Genomic DNA, 23,972 nt, shown 5'->3' with positions numbered 1-23,972 from the left:
CTGTGCTGTAGTTTTTTTCAGTCTTCCTGTATTAGTTAGCTCCACTATTCATCCTGGCAAAGTGCATAACTTATATTTTTCAACACTATACTCCATCTGTCAAGTTTTTGCTCACATCCTTAATCTGTCCAGATCTCTCTGCAGACTCTGTGCATCATCCTCACCATATGCCTTCCCACCTATCTCTGTGTCATCTGCAAATTTAGCAATAGTACATTTACTTTCCTCATCCAATTCATTTTGTAAATAACTGTGGCCCCAGTGCTGATCCCTTAGATACTCTACTAGTTACAGGTCGCCATTCTGAAAATGTCCTATTCCCAACTCTCTATTTTCTATTAATTTGACAGTCCTCTACCCATGCTAATATACTACTGCCAAAATTCATGGCCTCTAGCTTATTTTGGATGGCACGGTGGCTCAGTGGTTAGCACTGCTGCCTCACAGCGCCAGGGACCTGGGTTCAATTCCTGTCTCGGGCAACTGTCTGTGTGGAGTTTGCACATTCTGCATGGGTTTCCTCCGGGTGCTCTGGTTTCTTCCCAAAGCCCAAAGATGTGCAGGTTAGGTGAATTGGCCATGCCAAATAGCCCATAGTGTTAGGTGTATTAGTGAGGGGTAAATGTAGGGGAATGGGCTGGATGGGTTGCTCTTTGGAGGGTTGGTGTGGACTTGTTGGCCTGTTTCCACACTGTAGGGAATCTAATCTAATGTGTGGCATCTTATCAAAAGCCTTTCTGGAAATCCAATTATATTACATTAACTGCTTCCTTGTTTATCCTGCTAGTTACCTCTGCAAAGAATACTAATAAAGTAATTGTGAATGATTTTATGCTCAGAATTATAACTTTTCATTTTATCGTTGTTTAGGCGAAGATGTTTGGTCTTATGCAAAGAAGTTACCACATTTATTTGAACAAGGTGGAGTATTCTATAACACAATGAAGAAAGATGTAGGTAAGATGAATCATGATGCATTTTTCATCACTCTATATTACTTATTTAATAGGCGAGTACTTTTTTTTGCAGTTGTAAATTAGCGTTGATATGTCTCTGCTATAAAAACGACTAAACTACAAGTGTCATTTGACAGCTAGCTGCTAGGAGACATGATGTGCAAAGTAGCTGTCTTAATGTAGTGAACTGTACTTGTATTTCCACTCGACAAGGAAATGTCACAGTCTTCATGTGGAAACATTGTTATTATTCTGCCTCAGATTCTGAACTGAAATGTGCATACGATTGCATTTCTTTTCTACTTGATTGTTTTGTGTGTCGGAACTGTAGTGCTTGGAATTACTCCAAACCCATTTTCTCTTTTAACTTCATGCTTGTTTAACTACTTTGTTAATAAAGGAAAACTTTCAATACTTTGTTGAATGAACTTCATGAAGATGTTTTTTTAAATTGAAAAGCACCCTAAATTGTTTAATATTATGATTGGAGGGAAATTTAGTGGATTGCTTTTAACAATTATTGCTGAATCTTTTGCTGTCACCCAGGCATTCAACATACATATTTGAGAATAACTAGCATTACATTAATTAAGCAATTATCTAAGTGAATACTTAAAGCTTTCTGCTATTGCAGTGGGCACACAACACAATCAGATTATCGTTAACTTGATTATTGATAAATAAAGATGTAATGGTATGTAACTCATAGCTAAGTTTATTGCTAGGTTTAATACTTTTGTAAACTACACAGCACAGAAACAGTTCTTTTATTTTGTACCAGCTCCACTGGCCTGAAGTTGACATTGTCAAATGTGGCACAACTGAAAGATGCACACATCATCATCATATCAGCTATGTTCTATCTTTTTATGTTGTCTAAACATTTTGCTGTGTTCCAACCACTGGCTTCTGCTTATATCACTGCAGTCTTGAAAAGCACCTATTGATCATTCGTATATATTTTCGGTCCATTACCAAGCTTTCATACATCATATATTCAACTGCCATAAGAGATGGGACACTAATTATTTGTGTCGGTGTACCATTTTGGAAGCTATGTAAGATAGTAAGATTGTTGCCTCCTGATCATGCTGACCTTTATGCTAGTTTTTACATAAAATATTTTTCAGAACTCTTATTGCAGGCAAACCTTATATTCCTTTCATAAAGGATATTGAATACTAACCCTTTCCAAAACCCCCACTTTCCATGTATGCTCTCCCACTCTGCTTGCACTCTCCCTTTCCCTCTAGTGGTTGGAACATGGAATTCTTTCCACAAACTATTGTTGAAGCAGAGTCCCAAGTTAGAACAGTATCCACCTTTCAAAATATATTAGCTGTAAAGTGCTTTGGAACTTCTGAGTTTGTGAAATATACTAAAAGGCAAATTATTTATTCAGAATCTGTTAATTAATTTAAATGAATTAGATAGTTGCTTGGCAAAAAATACTTGAATGATATGGGAAGTTAGCAGAAGAGTGTGATTGACTAGATTACTAGAGGAAAAAAAATCAACAGATTTAGTGTCCTGAATAAGGTGTTGATTTTATTAAGGAGGAGAAAGTGAGGACTGCAGATGCTGGAGATCAGAGCTGAAAATGTGTTGCTGGAAAAGCGCAGCAGGTCAGGCAGCATCCAAGGAGCAGGAGAATCGACGTTTCGGGCATGAGCCCTTCTTCAGGAAGGAGGAAAGTGTGTCCAGCAGGCTAAGATAAAAGGTAGGGAGGAGGGACTTGGGGGAAGGGGCGTTGGAAATGCGATAGGTGGAAGGAGGTCAAGGTGAGGGTGATAGGCCGGAGTGGAGGTGGGGGCGGAGAGGTCAGGAAGAAGATTGCAGGTTAGGAAGGCGGTGCTGAATTCGAGGGGTTTGACTGAGACAAAGTGGGGGGAGGGGAAATGAGGAAACTGGAGAAATCTGAGTTCATCCCTTGTGGTTGGAGGGTTCCTCGGCGGAAGATGAGGCGCTCTTCCTCCAACTGTCGTGTTGCTATGGTCTGGCAATAGAGGAGTCCAAGGACATGCAGGTCCTTGGACTCCTCCATTGCCAGACCATAGCAACATGACGGTTGGAGGAAGAGCGCCTCATCTTCCGCCTAGGAACCCTCCAACCACAAGGGATGAACTCAGATTTCTCCAGTTTCCTCATTTCCCCTCCCCCCACTTTGTCTCAGTCAAATCCCTCGAACTCAGCACCGCCTTCCTAACCTGCAATCTTCTTCCTGACCTCTCCGCCCCCACCCCCACTCCGGCCTATCACCCTCACCTTGACCTCCTTCCACCTATCGCATTTCCAACGCCCCTCCCCCAAGTCCCTCCTCCCTACCATTTATCTTAGCCTGCTGGACACACTTTCCTCCTTCCTGAGGAAGGGCTCATGCCCGAAACGTCGATTCTCCTGCTCCTTGGATGCTGCCTGACTTGCTGCGCTTTTCCAGCAACACATTTTCAGCGTTGATTTTATTAAACATGGCCACAAACGCATTAAGTATGTAGATAACAACCAAGGGCACAAGTTACAATCTAACTAGTTTTCATCTTCAGTGCGCTCCTTATAGTAGTTGGAGGTGAGAATGGAGAAGATAGTGCATAGGAGTTAATAATATACTTGGTAGTGGAAAAGCTGAGATGATCCTGGAATATTGAACAGTTTTGGCAAACAAGATGAAGATCTGATAGAGTTTTAGTTAGTTACTTGCTACTTTTGGGTGACAACAGGAAGGCACTAATACAGTCGTGAAAATACCAGAAAAAGAGGTGGGGAGAGTGTATGAGTAAGACTGGAACAAGGAATGTTCTATATACCCCACAAAAAAGGCCATCATAACTTTTACACCTGTGGTAACCATTGCGACTACTTTTATTTGGATGAACTGAGAAGAGTTGTTCAATGTGAGAACGTTTAGTCAAATGGAGGAATGTGATGATGGATAGAGACTGGGAGAAGACCTATCTAATGAGGAATGGAAATGTAGAAGGATTGGTTATCGTTAGCAAATGATCTGGTTATGACTTGTATATTGGAAGCTGTTAAAGTGACAGGAGCAAGAGAAGACTCATGAGTTTGGGTGTGAAGGGATCGGCTAAAGAGATTGTGGTTTTAACTTTTGGTTGTATTTTTAGACAGCAGCTGTTCATTGTTCTCACTGTTCACACCTCCTCGAGATACATCTTCTATTTCTTTAACATATTTGTCCAGTTACCATTCCCTTGAACCTTGCATCATCAACTAGTCATTTGATTTCTTACATCTTACATCTCTTCAGAGACCTACCCTTTGTTCTCTTTCTTATTTCCTTTTTCCTTCATGTGATTAACACCTGTAACATTTCTAACTTTTTCCAGTTCTGATGGAAGATCATCCATCTGAAATGTTAACCCTGTTCCTTTTTCCACAGAAGCTTCTAAACCTGCTGAGTATTTCTAGCATTTATGTGCATTTATATCATTTGTATTCTAATACGTTATTGCTGTTAATACTTTTACACAGGTTTGGCAGATGGCAAGCATTTCACTCTTCCCCATCTTCCTGGTAAGACATTTGTGTATAATGGAACAGATGATAGACTGGAGCTGTGCATTGATCCAGCAGGGCACATTCCCATTGGTCCCAACATTGACAATCTGATCAAAGAGGCCTTAAATCAATTACGGTCTGAGGGAGGGTCAAGAAGTAGGGAAGGAAGTCCTTCCTCACATGGAGGCATGAAACTTGGCAGTGGAGGAGTGGTCCGAAAAAAATCTGAACAAATGCCAAATGTCACGGCTTTCCAAGGAAAAGGTCATTCCCTTGGAACTGCTTCAAGTAGCCCACAGCTGGAACAGAGGCATAGCAGGGAAATCCAGGTGCCTAGGAAACAAAGCACTGGTAGTTCATCAGGAACTGATCTTAGTTATGGTATTGACCAGTCTAGTCCCAAACATGGAGCTTCTCCACCCAAATCCAGCAGTGGGGACAGCCAGCTAATACGAATGGCACCTGGCTTTGTAACGATGAGAGACGGTAGGCAACTTGACGCCAATTTAATTGAAGCACAACGTAAAAAATTGCAGGAGATGGTATCCTCCATTCAAGCTTCCATGGATAAACATATGAAGGATCAAAATGTGGAACAATTGATAAATAGTGATGCCCCAGATTCAAAACTACGCTCTACCACTTCCTCAGCTCAGTCAGTAATGAGAACTGAAAGCCTTCAAACTGATGCACTGGAGACACCATCAATCACTCCACAAGAAGGTGACAATGAGAATTTGAGCATGGAAACAACAGCTGTTGGTGTGGAATTATCATCCCACCCATCTGTACCATCCAGCAAGTCACAGAATGTAAACCTTTTGAATGAAGATCTTGAGGAAATGGATAGTCAGGAAATAGAGGGGACAATTGAACCAATGGATCACTCTTGACTTCATGTAGAAATGGATACTATCAAGCTGGTGAGTCAGAAAAATGTACCCAAGATATTATAAATTCTTTACAATGGCAGAATATTTTACTGTGGCAAGGTTAGAAAAAATAAATAAATAACTGACTCTTTTTGGATAACTATTAAGAAATTTGTGGCCTTTACAAGTTTATTTGATGAGCTAAAGTAGAAGTGTGCAGGAAGATGTCAGTTAAACCTATCAGAGACAGTGTATTTGGTTGTTTTTGGAAATATTAGATGTTTTTGAATGTCAGACTATCTCCCATTGTGTTGCTCACTGTGAGTTGATGCTTAATGTAGTCTTCAAGCGAGCAGCAACATATAGATATAATTTGTTTGTCATTTTAACTTGTGTTTTGACCTTACTTTTATGTAATATTTTTATAATCAACAAAATGGAAGAATATTGGGAAATATAAAATTAGAATTGTTTATAACATAGGAGTTTCTCTGTAATACAGGTTGAGAAGCTGGGAGATGACAATTTGAGGTCCAACAATTGTGTCAATAGTGGCTAGGTGTAAATATAAGTTTACCTTGACACTTTACCTTGCAAATATGGATTAAATTCAGTTTGGAAAAATTGATTTAATGCAGGGTGATGTGATGAACTTTTGTAGACAAAACCTATTATAATTATGACCATATGAATTTGTAATGGCACGTTGGTTAGGCCACTTTTGGAATACTGTGCTCACTTCTGGTCTCCCTGCTATAGGAAAGATGTTGTTAAACTTGAAAGGGTGCAGAAAAAAAATACAAGAATGTTGCCAGCGTTGGAGAGTTTGAGATACAGGGCAAGGCTTAATAGTCTGGGGCTATTTTCCCTGGAGTATTGGAGACTGAAGGGTGACCTATAAAGGTTTATAAAATCATGAGGGGTATAGATAGGGTGAATAGTCATGGTCTTTACCCAGCATAGGGTAGTCCAGAACTACAGGGCATCAGTTTAAGGTGAGAGAGGAAAGAATTAAAAGGGACCTGTGATGGTGCATATATGAAACGAGCTGCCAGAAGAAGTGGTGGAGGCTGATACAATTCCACATTTATAGGGGATCTGAATGGGTATATGAATAGGAAGGGTTTACAGTGGTATGGGCCAAATGCTGGCAAATGGGACTAGATTAATTTAAGCTATCTGGTCGACATGGATGAGTTGGACCAAAGGATCTGCTTGTGTGTTGTACAACTCTATGACTCTAAGTTAACACAAAAAGTACTAAAAATGCGAAAAAAGAAAGTTGTTTAGAATTCTTGAGAGACAACCTTATAGAAGTTTATAAAATAATGAGGGCTATAGATAGACTTAAGGGTAGTTGTCATTTCCCTTAGGATGGGGGATTTCAAGACTAGATGGCATGTTTTTAAGGTGAGAGAAGAGAGATTTTAAGAAGACATGAGCTAGTTTTTTGCACATGGGGTGGTTTGCATGTGGAATAAACCCTGAGGAAGTGGTGGATGTGGGTACTGTTATAATGTTCAAAAGACATTTGGATGAGTACATGAATAGGAAAGGTTTAGAGGGATATGGGCCAAGTGGGACTAGTTTAAATTGGAATTATGTTCAGCATGGACTGGATAGATTGAAGGGTCTATTTCTGTGCTGTATGACTCTATAACTGATCTTGTATTTAAACATAATTTTCTTCACAATCCCTCTGTCCCTTGATGTTATTGATGTGTAAAAATCCATCAAGCTTAGTTTTTAGCAAATTCATTGACTGAACTTATACAACCCTCAGAGCTGAGAATTTCAAAGATTCACAATGCTCCGTTGAAAAGATTCTTTTTCATCTCTGTTTTATATTGCTTGTCTGTCATTCAGAAACTGTGCCCCCGGTTCATGAACTGCAGGAATTAGTGTGGTAAACCTTTGTTACAGTCTCTCTGTAGCAAGAAGATCTTCATTTAGAACGTAGAACATTACAGTGCAGTACAGGCCCTTCAACCCTCGATGTTGCACCGACCTGTAGACCCAATCTGAAGTCCATCAATCCTACAGTATTCCATTTTCATCCATATGTTTATCCAATGACTATTTATATACCCTTAAAGTTGGTGAGTCTACTACTGTTGCAGGCAGTGCATTCCACGCCCCTACTACTTTTTGAGTAAAGAAACCACCTCTGACATCTGTCCTATATCTATCACCCCTCAACTTAAATCTATGTCCCCTCGTGCTAGCCATCACCACCTAAGGAAAAAGGCTCTCACTGTAGACCCTATCTAACCCTTTGATTATTTATCTTAATTAAGTCACCTCTCAACCTTCTTCTCTCTAATGAAAACAGCCTCAAGTCTCATAAGACTTTCCCTCCATACCAGGCAACATCCTAGTAAATCTCTTCTGAACCCTTTCCAAAGCTTCCACATCCGTCCTATGATGCAGTGACCACAACTGTACACATTTAGGTTCACTATGGCTGTATATAATTGTAATAAAACATCCTTCCTCCTAAATTCAAATCCTTTCATAGTAAAGGCCAACATAGATACCATTTGCATAAGTACCTACAAATTAATTTGTAGTGACTTGTAATTCTAACTTCACAAATTTCCAGCTTTTTTCTATTAAAAAAACTCTGTATTTCTGTCTTTCCTGTCAAAATGGATAACTTCACATGTAATTTGCTACCACATATTTTCTCACTTACATTACCAATCCAGATTCCCATGAAACATCTTTGCAGTCTCCTCTTAGCTTACACGTTTACTTAGTTTGGTTTGTGTCATCTGCAATCTCAGAAATATTAGATTTCACTCCCAAACCCAAACAATTGATGGGATTGTGATTATCTGGGGCCCATGCACTGGTTCTCATGATGCTCCACTAGTCATAGCCTGCCAACCTGAAATATACTCCTAATATCATCTAATTTTGTTTACTAATTTCTGAAGTGGGACCTTTCAAAATTTTCTGAAAATCAAAGTTTACCACCATTATGCCAAATCCCCCTTATCTATTTTACTCGTCATCTCCTGCCAACAGGTTTTTTTTTTAAAAACATGATTTCCCTGTCATAAATCCATGTAATGTCTACCCAATCCTACCATTATTTTCTAAGTGTCCTCTTATTACATTTTTTATATTAAATTTTAGCATTTTCTGTTTAGTTGATATTAGGCCAGTCTGTAGAATTAGTCTATAGTTCCCCATTTTTTCTCCTCTTCCCCAATGGAATAACATTTTATAAAATCACTAAATGTTATAGTCCAGAAGGGTGCCATTCAACCCATCATATCTGCACCAGCACTCCAAAAAATATCATGACTAAGTGCCATTCTCTTGCCTTTACCTCCAACTCTTGCATGTTGTTTTATTCAATCATTCAATGCCCTCTTGAATTCTTAAATTGTATCTGCCTCCACCACACTTTCTAGACCTGAAACATTTGCTTGAAAAGGTTTTGTCTATCATTAACCAGTAACCTTGGGTATTTTTGAAAATCACTTTAGATCTGTGCTGTCTTATTCTTGATGCTGTTAGAATCAGAAACCATTTCTTCCTATCCACTCTATCCAGACCTCTCATGATGTTGAAAACTTCTATCAGATCTTTTCTTAGTCATCTTCTCTCCAAAGCAAATAGTCCACACATCTCCATTCCAACTGAAATTTCTCATCTCTGGAACCATGCATGCAAATCTCTTCTCCACTGTCACCCAATGCATTCATATCTTTCCTGATGTGTTGTCCAGAACACAATATTCTAGCTGAGATTTAACAAGTGTCTTGCATAAGTTCGACATAACTTCCTTGCTCTTGAGCTCTATTCATAAAATGCAGGATACTGTATCCATCTGTCTCCATTTAGCCTGTCAGTTTCAATGATCTATGAAAATATATACTCAAACCCCTTTACTGCTGCACCCCCTTAAGAATTGTATCCTTTATTTTTGTTCTTCCGACCGAAATGCATCTCCTCACTCTTGATGAACTTCATCTGCCACTTACCTGCCCAGTTCACCCACTTGTCTATGTCATAGAGTCATAGAAATGTACAGCACGGAAACAGACTGTTTGGTCCAACCCATCCATGCTGACCAGAATGTCCATTTGAAATGCTACATTGTCCTCCCCACAGGGAGGACAATGTATAATGCTTCCAAATTTTGTATCATACATAGAACATAGAATGTTACAGCGCAGTACAGGCCTTTCGGCCCTCGATGTTGTGCTGACCTGCGAAATTAATCTGATGCCCAACTAACCTATACCGTTCCATTATCATCCGTATGTATGTCCAATGCCCATTTAAATGCCCTTAACGTCGGCAAGTCTACTGCGGTTGCAGGCAGGCCATTCCACGTCCCTACTACTCTCTGAGTAAAGAAACTACCCCTGATATTTGTCCAAAATCTATCACCCCTCAATTTAAAGCTATGTCCCCTTGTGTTAGCCTTCACCATCCGAAGAAAAAGGCTCTCACTCTCCACGCGATCTAACCCTCTGACTATCGTATACGTTTCAATTAAGTCACCTCTCAACCTTTTTCTCTCCAACAAAAACAGCCTCAGTTTCCTCAACCTTTCCTCATGAGACCTTCCTTCCATCCCAGGCAACATCCTAATAAATCTCCTCTGAACCCTTTCCAAAGTTTCCACATCCTTCCTATAATGCGGTGACCAGAACTGTCTGCAATACTCCAGGTGCGGTCTTATCAGTGTCTTGTACAGCTGAAGCATGACCTCGTGACTCTGAAACTCAATCCCCCTGCCAATAAACGCCAACACATCATATGCCTTCTTACCAACCATATTAATCTGGGTGGCAACTTTCAGGGGTTTATGAACCTGGACACCGAGATCTCTCTATTCATCTTCACTTCCAAGAATTTTCTCTTTAGCCCACTACTCTGCATTCCTGTTACTTCTCCCGAAGTGAACTACCTCACACTTTTCCGCATTAAACTCCATTTGTCACTTCTCAGCCCAGTTCTGCACAAACTTTGAAATTTTCCTCTGAACACCAAGATCTAGATCATTATTGTATATCAAGAAAAACAACGATCCCTGGGAAATTTCACCGGAAACCTTCCAATCTGAAAAATGTCCACTGACTATTACTCTGTTTCCTGGTACTCAGCCAAGTTTGTGTCCACTTTGCTACTGTTGACTTATGACTTTGATCACAATTCTGTTGTGTGATACTGTATCAAATGCCTTTGAAAGTCTTTGTACGCCATTTCACCTGCGCTACCCTCATCAACCATTTCCATTACTACTTCAAAAAGCCCCAAGTTAGGTAGACATGATTTCTTCTTAAATACATGATAATTCTTTATAGTAACTCACTTTTTTCTATGTTACTAATAATTCTATCCCAAAAACTGAATGATAGAATTGGGGGTGTGGATCTGAAATGCAACCCTGGGAGACTAGTTGAGGTGGGAAACCTAAACCTTATTAAAATACTTGGATCAGCATGAGAAATGTCTTAACATTCAAGACTATGAGCCTACTGTGGGAGAGTGGGACTAATGTAGGTAGCACTATATTTTTGGTGGTACAGGCTTGATGCACTGAAGGATCTGTTCTGTACTGTATGATTCTATGAATTATTTCTCAAAGCACCCTACCTCTCGAGTTAAACTGACTGATCTGTAATTGCTGGGCTTATTCTTACAACAGAAGTAATGTTTATTTTGAATGGTATAATAATTACAGTTCTCCAGTCTTGTGACACCACCCTAGAGAGACTGAAAGATCATGACCAGTGCCCCTGCAATTTCCACTCTGACTTCTTTCAATATTCTTGGGTGCGGCTCATCTAGTCCTCATGCCTTGTCAGCTTTAAGTATAGACAATCCAACATCGTGATCCTTAAAAAGTAGGAGATGGCCACTAGGTAATGATTTTTTTTGAAGAGTTGGAGTAGCACATTGGGTTGAATGGCTTCCTTCTGCATTATAATTGTGATCAGTTTTGAATCCTTTAAATGACTGAGTTTCCTCTGTCACTATGGTCTTGGTAACATTCAACTCCTTGGTGCCGACAGATAGGAAGTATTCATTTAATACCTCAGCCATGCCTCCTACCTCCACCATATGTGGTCCCTAATTGTCCCCACTCTTCCTTTCACTACATTCCTACTGTATATATGCTCATAAGAGACTTTGGAATTCACCTTTATCTTGGCCACCAGTCTTTTTCACAATTCCTCTATATTCTGTAATATGCTTTTTCACTTTCCCTCTGAACCTTCTGCATTATTCTTGGTTCTCATATGTATTATCTACCTGACACCTGAAACAAGCATACTTTTTTTTCTGCTTTATCTAAATTTCTATCTCTCTCTCTCATCTAGTGAGTTCTGGATTTGTTAGCCCTACCTTTCAGAGTTGTGGGAGTACACCTTCACTGTGTCTGAATTCTTTCTTTTTTGAACGCACCATTGTTTAGCTATAATTTTTCCAAACAACTACTTTTGCCAGTCTAGCCAGTCCTGTTCTGTTCTGGCCACATTGAAGTTGGCTCTCCCCCACTTCATTTTTCTAACTCTTGATTGCCTATCGTCTTTTCTATCTTCATCCTAAACCCGAAAAATACTGTCTCCCAAATTATCCTCCACTGACAGTTCTGTTGCGTCCACCTAATTTCTGAGCATCAAATAGACATATACTGCTATACAAAAAAATTCCTGAATGCAATCTAGGAATGTTTCTCCCTCTCTGCCCTTTATGCTGCTCCAGTCTCAATCTACATTCAGGGAGCTAAAGTTCCCTATTAATGTATCTGCGGATTTGTTTCTCTATATTCTTCACACTAGTTGATGGTCTAACGGGTACACTGACGAATGCAATTGCACCCTTTTTGTTCCTTAGCTTGAGCCAAAATTATTCCAAGCTTGATCCCTCTGGGTCATCCTGCTTCTCCAGTATTCAGTATAGTCCTTAACTAATTCTTAACCGTTCCTCTTTTCCTAGTTTTTTTTTCTGAATACCTTATAGCCAGGAGCATGTATCACCTATCTTGTTAGCATGTATCTTTTTAGCTTTGACAAAGGGTCAGTAAGACTCGAAACATCAGCTGTTTTCTCTCCTTACAGATGCTGCCAGACCTGCTGAGATTTTCCAGCATTTTCTCTTTGGCATGTATCACCTAGTCCTGCCCTTACTTGAGCCAGATTTCTGTTGTTACAACATCATACTTCCATGTGGCAATCTGCATCTATAATTCTCCAGTCTTATTTCCTATACCCTGTGGATTCGCATAAATGGACAATAACCCTGATTTAGATTTCATTGCATTCATCCTTATCTGATTTGACCTGTTAATTTTCTATACTGGTGCTATCTGTCTCCACAATATTTTGTGCACCCTGCTATCTTTCTCTAATACTCTTTCTTGGTTCAAACCACAGTTTTCTCAAGTGAAGAGGTTAATTACCCACTATCCTGAGAAGAAATAAAAAAAAAACACAAAATCAAACACATGCACATATACGGGTATAAAGCTTAAAAAGGAGTTTAGAATGTAAAGTTAAAAACGAAAATCCTTTGAGTCCTTGAGATGCTCGAACTTAACTTGAGGCCATGGTTGTTTAATAAAGGTCTTGTGTGCTTAGCAGTGGTGAAATTTGTGAATATCCATGTGTTCTTGGTGAGTGTGTTTTGTTTCTCTCATTTGTTTTATCACTGGGTGCTGTTTTTCAAGAAGCTGAGGGAAGCAAGGAGAGAGAATTCTAGTTGTGTGTTACAAATTCACTTTCCTTTTCTGCCCCACAGTTGTCTGAAATACAGTTCATTTGTATATTCCCATGTGCAGCATTTATTTTTAAGCTGGATAATCTGCAGGTGATTTTCAGCCCAATATGTGAACTTTCTGGAAGGATGTAAATCAAAACTAGGAGGCGAGGATTTCTTTATCTGTGACTAAGTTTCAGTGTCTCTTGATAAAATGTATTTTTGGCTCAAATAGTCTTCATTTATCTCATATTGGTTTCACATTGGCTCAACCTAGTCAGTTGACTGCTTAAGGCTATCTTAAGTCACTGTTCCTTCCTTTTGTTTTAAGTTATTTTTGTCTATAAAAGGTCTTGGGCATTAAAATCATCGATGTCAGAAACTGAAAATTGATTGTTCATATTTTGTCACAATCATGACAGGAGTCACGACGATTTTCCAGTCTTGAAATAGGGTCCTAGGTGAGAACAAGTTTGTCAACCCCTCCATTAGCCGTTAGTTTTGAAATACAAATTGTTATGTTAAATCAACCATTCATAATTCTTACATTGATAATTTCAGTAAACTTAACAAGCTAAATTACAAGAAATTGTGTTTGGTTGAAGACTTTCTGTAGACAGTTTGATTCCCAATACAAGTTTTATAATCGAGACCTATGTTTAATTGACCCTGGACAGTAACTGCCAGATTGGGGCAAGGGAATGATGGGATATATGAAGAAAGCAAAATAAATGATTCCACACCAAAATTGACACATACATTGGATAATCTAAAACAAGCATTACTAGTAATACTCACTCCTGTAAAACTATATTGTTTCCCCATCCTGTGTTTCTGGTTGGAAAAAGATGTATTGTTGAAACTTCTGGGGGGAAAAGAAAGTGAGTTGGACAATAAATTTGCACTCAGTACTGAATTTAATTATTTGTCTAATGTTTTTCCCCTTATGCAGGCAGAGCTGGGCTTTGTACAAGAGCCATGCCAAGGCAAAAGAAGCTCATCGTGTTCAAAAGACAGAGTTCGATTCAATCCCCCTATCAATTGCATGACTGCAAGATTTTTCTTGATGATTCAGATGACAGCTTCTGCCCATATAATCCACAGAACCATAATTATTAACTTAACCTTGGATGAGATTCTGTTCTTGATGTAGCTCACATTGAGAGAGAGCGCTTTGGTAAAAAGAGAGGAGTCTCGTAAGAATATATTTTCCTGATGCATTTAAAGTTTGATTTGAACAATATTAGTTGGTGATGCTTGTGTTAGAAATAAAATACTGGAATGTACAGTTGGATAAGGTCATATATGTACACCCATTAAAACAGAATAAATATACAACTCTTTAGAAAGAACTACACAGTCGCTTGTCTGCCCTGGCTTCTAGGGCCTGTGCAGGGACAGGGGCTTAGTATAATAAAAGTTGTCAATATTCTTGATTTGGCATTTTGCAGAAATAATCTAAGTCAGCAAATGTGATTAGCCATGATGAAAAATAAAGGTATCAATTACCTTATCATAGCAAGATTCTTGACAGATCTGAGATTCACTTTGTTAAGTTTGATTGTTCATAATAAATTAAACTGTGAAATTGGAGCATGTAGGAATTGTCCAATTGGTGATGACAAAAATAGCTGCACTTAAAACGTCTGCTGCATTTTGTTTATTTCCATGGTGTGCAGATATTTTTGCCTGAGTGCTTAAGTGGGGATGGAATATCCATTGCTTTGAAACCTACCAGTCCAAAGCAGTTCATCTTAGCTTCAGCATATGTTCAAATTCAGTATTTAGAAAATTCTATACTGATATTGAAATCTTTAGTTTTTGGCTTTGATAGTATGTGATGTAGTAGAATTGGAAAATAAAAACTCTTTATCTTAGAGTTTAGCACCTATTTTGGGGGGGGAAGTAAAAGCTGTAATGAAAGATAACATTGCTTTCTGGGAGGGAACTAAGGATTTTGGTTCAGTATTTTTCAGACTTCCACCACAAAAAACTTTGATCCAAAAACTTCTGGTGCTGTTCTCTAAAGTACTCCCAAAATGGATCTAACTTTGGAGTTAAGTGAAGAAAATATTATCTTTTTAAAAAAAATATGCTTGCTGAAACATTCATTTTCTTGTTGCTTCATTCAGTTTGCTTTGTATTAATCAGAACTTCATTAATTTTATTTGAGTTTAAAAAATCAAGTATTTAGCTCTTGTGCAGATGAAACAAAAATAAGCATGACAATATGTTGTTTAAAATCACAATTTGAGTTCCTTTATCCTCACTCAAACCACCACGTTATATCAAACTATCAAGCAAGTGCGTGTGCGCACACCAATACACACACACACACACACAGCTTATATTCCTCTCAGGTTGCAAATTCTGAGAAAAACTGATGTCTTTTTCCATTATTAAAGGTGCCATTCTGTAGTGTGTCACTGGTAATGGTAGTATTTATTATTGCAGTCAAGCAGCGTGATTATTAACTGTAGTAGATGATTTTACGGTAACAGTGTGTAATGAACAATTTTAACAAGACTAAGTTTTGGTGGGCAAAGAAAATACCACCAAATATTGTCTGATTTTTGAAATACAAACTCCGACATAGCCACTATAACAAGGTAGTTTTACTCCTTAAATGTGGACTCATAATGCACAAACCTTAATCAGTAAAACTACATAATACATAAGTCTGCCTTACTTATTTTTTAAAACAAGATATTCATAATTCCGTATTATAGAAAACATTTAGAAGATTCTCTGGAGGTAAACCTCAATGATTTCTTTTTTCAAAAACAGAAGGTTGAGTGTTTCTGTTTTTCATTTAGACTGTGCTTGGAACAGCCAGTATTGTTGTCTATTAATCTTAATATTAACTTAATTTTTCTTTTTTAATAGGCAGATTTCATTTAATTTATGGTGATCTTTATGGCAATTGAATCATTTTCAAAGCTGCTTAGAGACTTGCTGTAAACTTTACACATTTCATAAATATTTACATTCTTAGCATGCAAAAGTGAATGTGCTTTCAGACAATATTGATTAAATTAAAAATTAAATTTCACAGGAGTGGTGAGTTTTTCATGACTCTTAGAAATGAGCTGTATGCTGGCAGTTTGGGCCTTAATATTAATGATTCATTTGCTTCTGAATTTGTTTTTAGGATTTATGAGGATTACAAGACAACTTCATTAAGCATGTGCATTAAAATTCATTAGCATCTTTCCATGGGATTTTTAACTTTATTGTCCTTTTAAGTGCGATAGCAGAACTCATGTAAAGTATTATTGGACAGAGCATTCTGTAGAATGATATAACTGAAGGAACAAAATATAAGAATGGAGATAAATTGGGGCTCCAAAGCAGGCCTAAAGGTAAATATCCCATGGAACTGGACTTTTTTGCAGTGTTTGCCATCCAGTTATTAGAACATATTGTAATTCTCCTTGAGTATGTATGGATAGTGTACTGTATATATGCTTTATTTTTAGTGGAGAAAATGTCCCTGTTTAAATGAAAATGACAACAATTAATAATAGTTATAAGAAATATACTGACATTTACGATAACAGGACAACACTGGCAATTGTTCAGCAAATTTGGTTTGTTTATATTTGTGGTTGCTGTACTAAATATCTAAAATGAATTCTTCTATAATGTAACACCTGTGTATTATAAAAGTATATATTGTACAGTACTATAAGTGACTTGTACAGTACTTGGAGTTCTTTTCTTGAATGCTTATTAAACAAAGTGGTACATTCTCTAAGTACCAACTTGCTGTTAGCATGAGTTATGAGCATATACTGAAGGTGCAATAAATTAAAATGTTTCACGTGCATATTGGTCAAGAATATTTCAAACTGTTTTAACTGCATTTTTCCTTCTTTTGTACATATGTTCAGGTCCCACAAAAGAGAACTTAGTACTTTATCTTTCCACCCCAAACAATATTTTCACAGATCAAGGATGTAGTTTTCCTTCATTTATATTAGTGACGTTTATCTGACCCATACAATTTGAGAGAACAATATTTCGCTTAATATTGCATTCTGTGTATTCAATATGTGGGAATTAGATTTACTTAAGTTACTTTGAATTATGATTCATTTATAACATTGCCAAACAATTGTTTCAAAACATGCATCAAGTTTGGAGAGGCCCGGCCTCTGAAACTCATTGTTGATTTTCTTGTGCCATTGTGTCACGTATAAAAATGACAGGACAAATAAACACTAGTTAGTCTATCCTATCCTATAAAGTAATGCTGTCTAGTGCATCACAATGCGGGTTTTGAAAAGCCTTATATAAACTCAAGCCAGTTACGGGAAATAAGTTGGAAAATTATTTTCAGATCTTTTTAGGAGATCAAACTAAATGCAGGAGATCATATAGATCCTGAATTATAGAGTCATAGAAATGTACAGCATGAAAACAGACCCTTCAGTCCAGCCCGTCCATACCGACCAGATATCCCAACCCAATCTAGTCCCACCTGCCAGCACTCAGCCCATATCCCTCCAAACCCTTCCTATTCATATACCCATCCAAATGCCTCTTAAATGTTGCAATTGTACCAGCCTCCACCACATCATCTGGCAGCTCATTCCATACACGTACCACCCTCTGCGTGAAAAAGTTGCCCCGTAGGTCTCTTTTATATCTTTCCCATTTCCCCTAAACCTATGCCCTCTAGTTCTGAACTCCCTGACCCCAGGAAAAAGACTTTGTCTACTTATCCTATCCATGCCCCTCATAATTTTGTAAACCTCTATAAGGTCACCCCTCAGCCTCCGACGCTCCAGGGAAAACAGCCCCAGCCTGTTCAGCCTCTCCCGATAGCTCAAATCCTCCAACCCTGGCAACATCCTTGTAAATCTTTCAAGTTTCACAACATCTTTCCGATAGGAAGGAGACCAGAATTGCACGCAATATTCCAACAGTGGCCTAACCAATGTCCTGTACAGCCGCAAATTGTCCTCCCAACCCGGTACTCAATACTCTGACCAATAAAGGAAAGCATACCAAACGCCGCCTTCACTATCCTATCTACCTGAAATTCTACTTTCAAGGAGCTATGAACCTGCACTCCAAGGTCTCTTTGTTCAGCAACACTCCCTAGGATCTTTCCATTAAGTGTATAAGTCCTGCTAAGATTTGCTTTCCCAAAATGCAGCACCTCGCATTTATCTGAATTAAACTCCATCTGCCACTTCTCAGCCCATTGGCCCATCTGGTCCAGATCCTGTTGTAATCTGAGGTGTCACTCTTCGCTGTCCACTACACCTCCAATTTTGGTGTCATCTGCAAACTTACTAACTGTACCTCTTATGCTCACATCCAAATCATTTATGTAAATGACAAAAAGTAGAGGGCCCAGCACCGATCCTTGTGGCACTCCACTGATCACAGGACTCCAGTCTGAAAAACAACCCTCCACCACCACCCTCTGTCTTCTACCTTTGTGCCAGTTCTGTATCCAAATGGCTAGTTCTCCCTGTATTCCATTGCAGAATTAGATTGTTCTGGAATGCTAACCAAAGAAAGGTCCAGTCTTTGGAGTCATACAACACAGAAGAGGCCCTTTAGGCCATGTAGTCTGCACCAATGTACCCACACATCCCACCTTCCAGCACTTAGCTCATAGTCTTGAATATTATGACATTTCAAATGCTCATACATATACTATATAAAGGTTGAGATTTTCCACCTCTACTACCTTCTCAGGTGGTGCAGTGTAGATTCTCACCACCCTCTGGTTCCTGGAAGAAATCATATCCCAGATTTTTTTAAATCAAAAGAATCCTTTTTTTTAAGCTCTTCCACATAACTTCAGTGTTTTAAACCAGATATTCATCTTGTGGACTTTCTCTACACCTTTCCAGACCTTTAACATCTCCCATGATATGAGGGGACCAAACTTGACATAGTTAGCCTTTAACAAGTTGAATTGACAGAAACAAGTACCTGGTGCCCTCCAGCATTAGCAAAATTTAAGGTAGCCATCTGAACAAATTGTACTTGTTAGCATACGTAAAAGAAAAATACTGCAGATGCTGAAAATCTGACAGAAGTAAAGTGCTGGAGGAACTCAGCAGGTCTGGCAGCATGCAAGTCATATACAACTCTACAGGAAGGATAGAAAAGGAGGCAAGAGAGGAGTAGTGGGGGGGGCGGGGGGGCGGGAGGGAGAGAGAGTGGCATTTTTGATAAGGGATAGCATTATAGCTGTGCTGAGGGAGGATATTCCCGGAAATACATCCAGGGAAGTTATTTGGGTGGAACTGAAAAATAAGAAAGGGATGATCACCTTATTGGGATTGTATTATAGACCCCCTAATAGTCAGAGGGAAATTGAGAAACAAACTTGTAAGGAGATCTCAGAATAATAGGGTGGTTATGGTAGGGGATTTTAAATTTCCAAACATAGACTGGGACTGCCATAGTGTTAAGGGTTTAGATGGAGAGGAATTTGTTAAGTGTGTACAAGACAATTTTCTGATTCAGTATGTGGATGTACCTACTAGAGAAGGTGCAAAACTTGACCCACTCTTGGGAAATAAGGCAGGGCAGGTGACTGAGGTGTCAGTGGGGGAGCACTTTGGGGCCAGCGACCATAATTCTATTAGATTTAGAATAATGATGGAAAAGGATAGACCAGATCTAAAAGTTGAAGTTCTAAATTGGAGAAAGGCCAATTTTGACGGTATTAGGCAAGAACTTTTGAAAGCTGATTGGGGGCAGATGTTGGCAGGTAAAGGGACAGCTGGAAAATGAGAAGCCTTCAGAAATGAGATAACGAGAATCTAGAGAAAGTATATTCCTGTCAGGGTGAAAGGAAAGGCTGGTAGGTAAGGGAATGCTGGATGATTAAAGAAATTGAGGGTTTGGTTAAGAAAAAGAAGGAAGCATATGTCAGGTATAGACAGGATAGATCGAGAGAATCCTTAGAAGAGTATAAAGGCAGTAGGAGTATACTTAAAAGGGAAATCAGGAGGTCAAAAAGGGGACATGAGATAGCTTTGGCAAATAGAATTAAAGGAGAATCCAAAGAGTTTTTACAAATACATTAAGGACAAAATAGTAACTAGGGAGAGAATAGGGCCCCTCACAGATCAGAAAGGTGGCCTTTGTGTGGAGCCGCAGAAAATGGGGGAGATACTAAATGAGTATTTTGCATCAGTATTTACTGTGGAAAAGGATATGGAAGATATAGACTGTAGGGAAATAGATGGTGACATCTTGCAAAATGTCCAGATTACAGAGGAGGAAGTGCTAGATGTCTTGAAACGGTTAAAGGTGGATAAATCACCAGGACCTGATCAGGTGTACCCTAGAACTCTATGGGAAGCTAGAAAAGTGATTGCTGGGCCTCTTGCTGAGATATTTGTATCATCGATAGTCACAGGTGAGGTGCCGGAAGACTGGAGGTTGGCTAACATGGTGCCACTGTTTAAGAAGGGTGGTAAGGACAAGCCAGGGAACTATAGATCAGTGATGGGGTTGTTGGAGGGAATTCTGAGGGACAGGATGTACATGTATTTAGAAAAGCAAGGACTGATTAGGGATAGTCAACATGGCTTTGTGCGTGGGAAATCATGTCTCACAAACTTGACTGAGTATTTTAGGAAGTAACAAAGGGGATTTATGAGGGCAGAGCAGTAGATGTGATCTATATGGACTTCAGTAAGGCATTCGACAAGGTTTCCCATGGGAGACTGATCGGCAAGGTTAGACCTCACTGAATACAGGGAGAACTAGCCATTTGGATACAGTACTGGCTTAAAGGTAGAAGACGGAGGGTGGTGGTGGAGGTTTGTTTTTCAGACTGGAGGCCTGTGACCAGTGGAGTTCCACAAGGATCGGTGCTGGGTCCTCTACTTTTTGTCATTTACATAAATGATTTGGATGCGTACATAAGAGGTACATTTAGTAAGTTTGCAGATGATACCAAAATTGAAGGTGTAGTGGACAGCGAAGAGGGTTGCCTCAGATTACAACAGGATCTTGACCAGATGGGCCAATGGGCTGAGAAGTGGCAGATGGGAGTTTAATTCAGATAAATGCGAGGTGCTGCATTTTGGGAAAGCAAATCTTAGCAGGACTTGCACACTTAATGGTAAGGTCCAAGGGAGTGTTGGTGAAGAATGAGACCTTTGAGTGCAGGTTCATAGCTCCTTGAAAGTGTAGTCGCAGATAGATAGGATAGTGAAAAAGGTATTTGGTATGCTTTCCTTTATCGGTCAGAGTATTGAGTACAGGAGTTGGGTAGTCATGTTGCTGTTGTACAGGACATTGGTTAGGCCACTGTTGAAATATTGCGTGCAATTCTGGTCTCCTTCCTATCAGAAAGATGTTGTGAAACTTGAAAGAGTTCAGAAAAGATTTACAAGGATGTTGCCAGAGTTGGAGGATTTGAGCTATAGGGAGAGGCTGAATAGGCTGGGGCTGTTTTCCCTGGAGCGTCAGAGGCTGAGGGGTGACCTTATAGAGGTTTACAAAATTATGAGTGGCATGGATGGCGTAAATAGGCAAAGTCTTTTCCCTGGGGTTGGGGAGTCCAGAGCTAGAGGGCATAGGTTTAGGGTGAGAGGGGAAAGATATAAAAGAGATCTACGGGGCAACGTTTTCACGCAGAGGGTGGTACGTGTATGGAATGAGCTGAATTAGTGGTGCTGGAAGAGCACAGCAGTTCAGGCAGCATCCAAGGAGCAGCGAAATCGACGTTTCGGGCAAAAGCCCTTCATCAGGAATAACCTCACCATCAAGCTAGCGGATAAAGGGTGCGCAGTGGTAGTCTGGCGCACTGACCTCTACACCGCTGAAGCCAAACGCCAACTCGAGGACACCTCTTCCTACTGCCCCCTCGACCATGACCCCACCCCCATCACCAAACCATCATCTCCCAGACCATACAGAACCTCATCACCTCAGGAGATCTCCCACCCACAGCTTCCAACCTCATAGTCCGGGAACCCCGCACTGCCCGGTTCTACCTCCTTCCCAAGATCCACAAGCCTGACCACCCTGGCCGACTCATTGTCTCAGCATGCTCCTGCCCCACTGAACTCATCTCTACCTACCTCGACACTGTCCTATCTCCCCTAGTCCAGGAACTCCCCACATACGTTCGAGACACCACCCACGCCCTCCACCTCCTCCAAGACTTCCGTTTCCCCGGCCCCCAACGCCTCATCTTCACCATGGATATCCAATCCCTCTACACCTCCATCTGCCATGACCAGGGCCTCCAAGCCCTCCACTTTTTCCTCTCCAGATGTCCCCAATAGTACCCTTCCACCGACATTCTCATTCGTTTGGCCGAACTGGTCCTCACCCTTAACAATTTCTCCTTCAAATCCTCCCACTTCCTCCAGACCAAAGGGGTAGCCATGGGCACACGTATGGGCCCTAGCTATGCCTGTCTCTTTGTTGGCTACGTAGAACAGTTGATCTTCTGTAATTTCACCGGCACCATTCCCCACCTCTTCCTCCGCTACATTGATGACTGCAGTGGCGCCACCTCGTGCTCCTGCGAGGAGGTTGAGCAATTCATCAACTTCACCAACACATTCCACCCTGACCTTAAGTTTACCTGGATCATCTCTGACACCTCCCTCCCCTTCCTGGACCTCTCCATCTCCATTAATGACGACCGACTTGACACTGACATTTTTTACAAACCCACCAACTCCCACAGCTACCTGGATTACACCTCTTCCCATCCTACCTCTTGCAAAAATGCCATCCCGTATTCCCAATTCCTCCGCCTCCACCGTATCTGCTCCCAGGAGGACCAGTTCCACCACAGAACACACCAGATGGCCTCCATCTTTAGAGGCCGCAATTTCCCTTCCCACGTGGTTAAAGATACCCTCCAATACATCTCGTCCACATCCCGCACCTCCGCCCTCAGACCCCACCCCTCCAACCGTAACAAGGACGAAACGCCCCTGGTGCTCACCTTCCACCCTACCAACCTTCGCATAAACCAAATCATCCGCCGACATTTCCGCCACCTCCAAAAAGACCCCACCACCAGGGATATATTTCCCTCCTCACCCCTTTCCGCCTTGCGCAAAGGCCGTTCCCTCCGTGACTACCTGGTCAGGTCCACGCCCCCCTACAACCCACCCTCCCATCCTGGCACTTTCCCCTGCCACCGCAGGAACTGTAAAACCTGCGCCCACACCTCCTCCCTCACCTCTATCCAAGGCCCTAAAGGAGTCTTCCACATCCATCAAAGTTTTACCTGCACATCCACGAATATCATTTATTGTATCTGTTGCTCCCGATGCGGTCTCCTCTTCATTGGGGAGACTGGGCGCCTCCTAGCAGAGCGCTTTAGGGAACATCTCCGGGACACCCACACCAATCAACCACACCGCCCCGTGGTCCAACATTTCAACTCCCCCTCCCACTCTGCCGAGGACATGGAGGTCCTGGGCCTCCTTCACCGCCACTCCCTCACCACCAGACACCTAAAGGAAGAACGCCTCATCTTCCGCCTCGGAACACTTCAACCCCAGGGTATCAGTGTGGACTTCAACAGTTTCCTCATTTCCCCTTCCCCCACCTCACCCTAGTTCCAAACTTCCAGCTCAGCACTGTCCCCATGACTTGTCCGGACTTGTCCTACCTGCCTATCTCCTTTTCCACCTGTCCACTCCACCCTCTCCTCCCTGACCTATCATCTTCATCCCCTCCCCCACTCACCCATTGTACTCTATGCTACTTTCTCCCCACCCCCACTCTCCTCTCGCTTATCTCTCCACGCTTCAGGCTCTCTGCCTTTATTCCTGATGAAGGGCTTTTGCCCGAAACGTCAATTTTGCTGCTCCTTGGATGCTGCCTGAACTGCTGTGCTCTTCCAGCACCACTAATCCAGAATCTGGTTTCCAGCATCTGCAGTCAT

The 23,972-nt window shown here is 40.6% G+C and overlaps 1 protein-coding gene across 1 annotated transcript in view; it reads left to right on the top strand.

Moving 5' to 3' along the window:
* The window catches only part of vcpip1 (valosin containing protein (p97)/p47 complex interacting protein 1), a 30,076-nt gene extending 13,180 nt beyond the window's left edge, over positions 1-16,896 (top strand). Inside the window, exons 2-4 of the mRNA XM_043689264.2 lie at positions 871-957; positions 4,446-5,395; positions 14,022-16,896. Of these exons, the coding sequence (XP_043545199.2) occupies positions 871-957; positions 4,446-5,365 (1,007 nt within the window). The 3' untranslated portion in view covers positions 5,366-5,395; positions 14,022-16,896. The remainder of the gene's footprint in view (positions 1-870; positions 958-4,445; positions 5,396-14,021) is intronic.
* Positions 16,897-23,972: the final 7,076 nt, after the last annotated feature.

This window comes from Chiloscyllium plagiosum, unplaced genomic scaffold (assembly GCF_037043375.1).
Source record: "Chiloscyllium plagiosum isolate Xiang-an unplaced genomic scaffold, Cpla_swu_hap1 HiC_scaffold_4, whole genome shotgun sequence".
Lineage (NCBI taxonomy): Eukaryota > Metazoa > Chordata > Chondrichthyes > Orectolobiformes > Hemiscylliidae > Chiloscyllium > Chiloscyllium plagiosum.
The sequence above is the reverse complement of the archived record's forward strand: the minus strand, read 5'-3'. Positions and strand labels throughout refer to the sequence as shown.